This window comes from Parus major, unplaced genomic scaffold (genome assembly GCF_001522545.3).
Source record: "Parus major isolate Abel unplaced genomic scaffold, Parus_major1.1 Scaffold273, whole genome shotgun sequence".
Classification (NCBI taxonomy): Eukaryota; Metazoa; Chordata; class Aves; order Passeriformes; family Paridae; genus Parus; species Parus major.
Window position 1 is genome coordinate 116,316 of NW_015379267.1, and position 406 is coordinate 116,721.

General features: G+C 61.6%; 1 protein-coding gene across 1 annotated transcript in view; it reads left to right on the forward strand.

Annotated features, from left to right (window-relative positions):
* The window catches only part of IGF2BP1 (insulin like growth factor 2 mRNA binding protein 1), a 25,405-nt gene that overhangs the window by 14,338 nt on the left and 10,661 nt on the right, over nt 1-406 (forward strand). The window contains exon 6 of the mRNA XM_019005395.1: nt 193-228. Within this exon, the coding sequence (XP_018860940.1) occupies nt 193-228 (36 nt within the window). The remainder of the gene's footprint in view (nt 1-192; nt 229-406) is intronic.

Below are 406 nucleotides of genomic sequence, written 5' to 3' on the forward strand. Positions count from 1 at the left end.
TTCCCAGGGTGCTCCCGGGGTGCTCAGACCACACATTTGGGGTCGTTATCCCATGGATCCCATCCGTTATTCCCAGGACGAGCAGGGCAGAGCCTTGGGACAGGCAGCCGGATTTGGGTGGGAATTGGGAGCGGAAGGGGCTGGAGTGGGGAGTGGGGATGGATTCCATGGATCCCTGGCTGTCATTCCCAGATGGCTCAGCGCAAGATCCGGGACATCCTGGCGCAGGTGAAGCAGCAGCAGCAGAAGGGCCAGAGCCAATCCCGGAGGAAATAGGGAACCCCCGGATCCCAAATCCCGGGAAAAACCAGGACACGGCGCAGCCAGGCCGGGCTCCGAGTGCCTGGGAATCAGCAACTGCAGGGAGACAGGGACTGGGAATGAGCCGGGATTGGGAATGAGATGG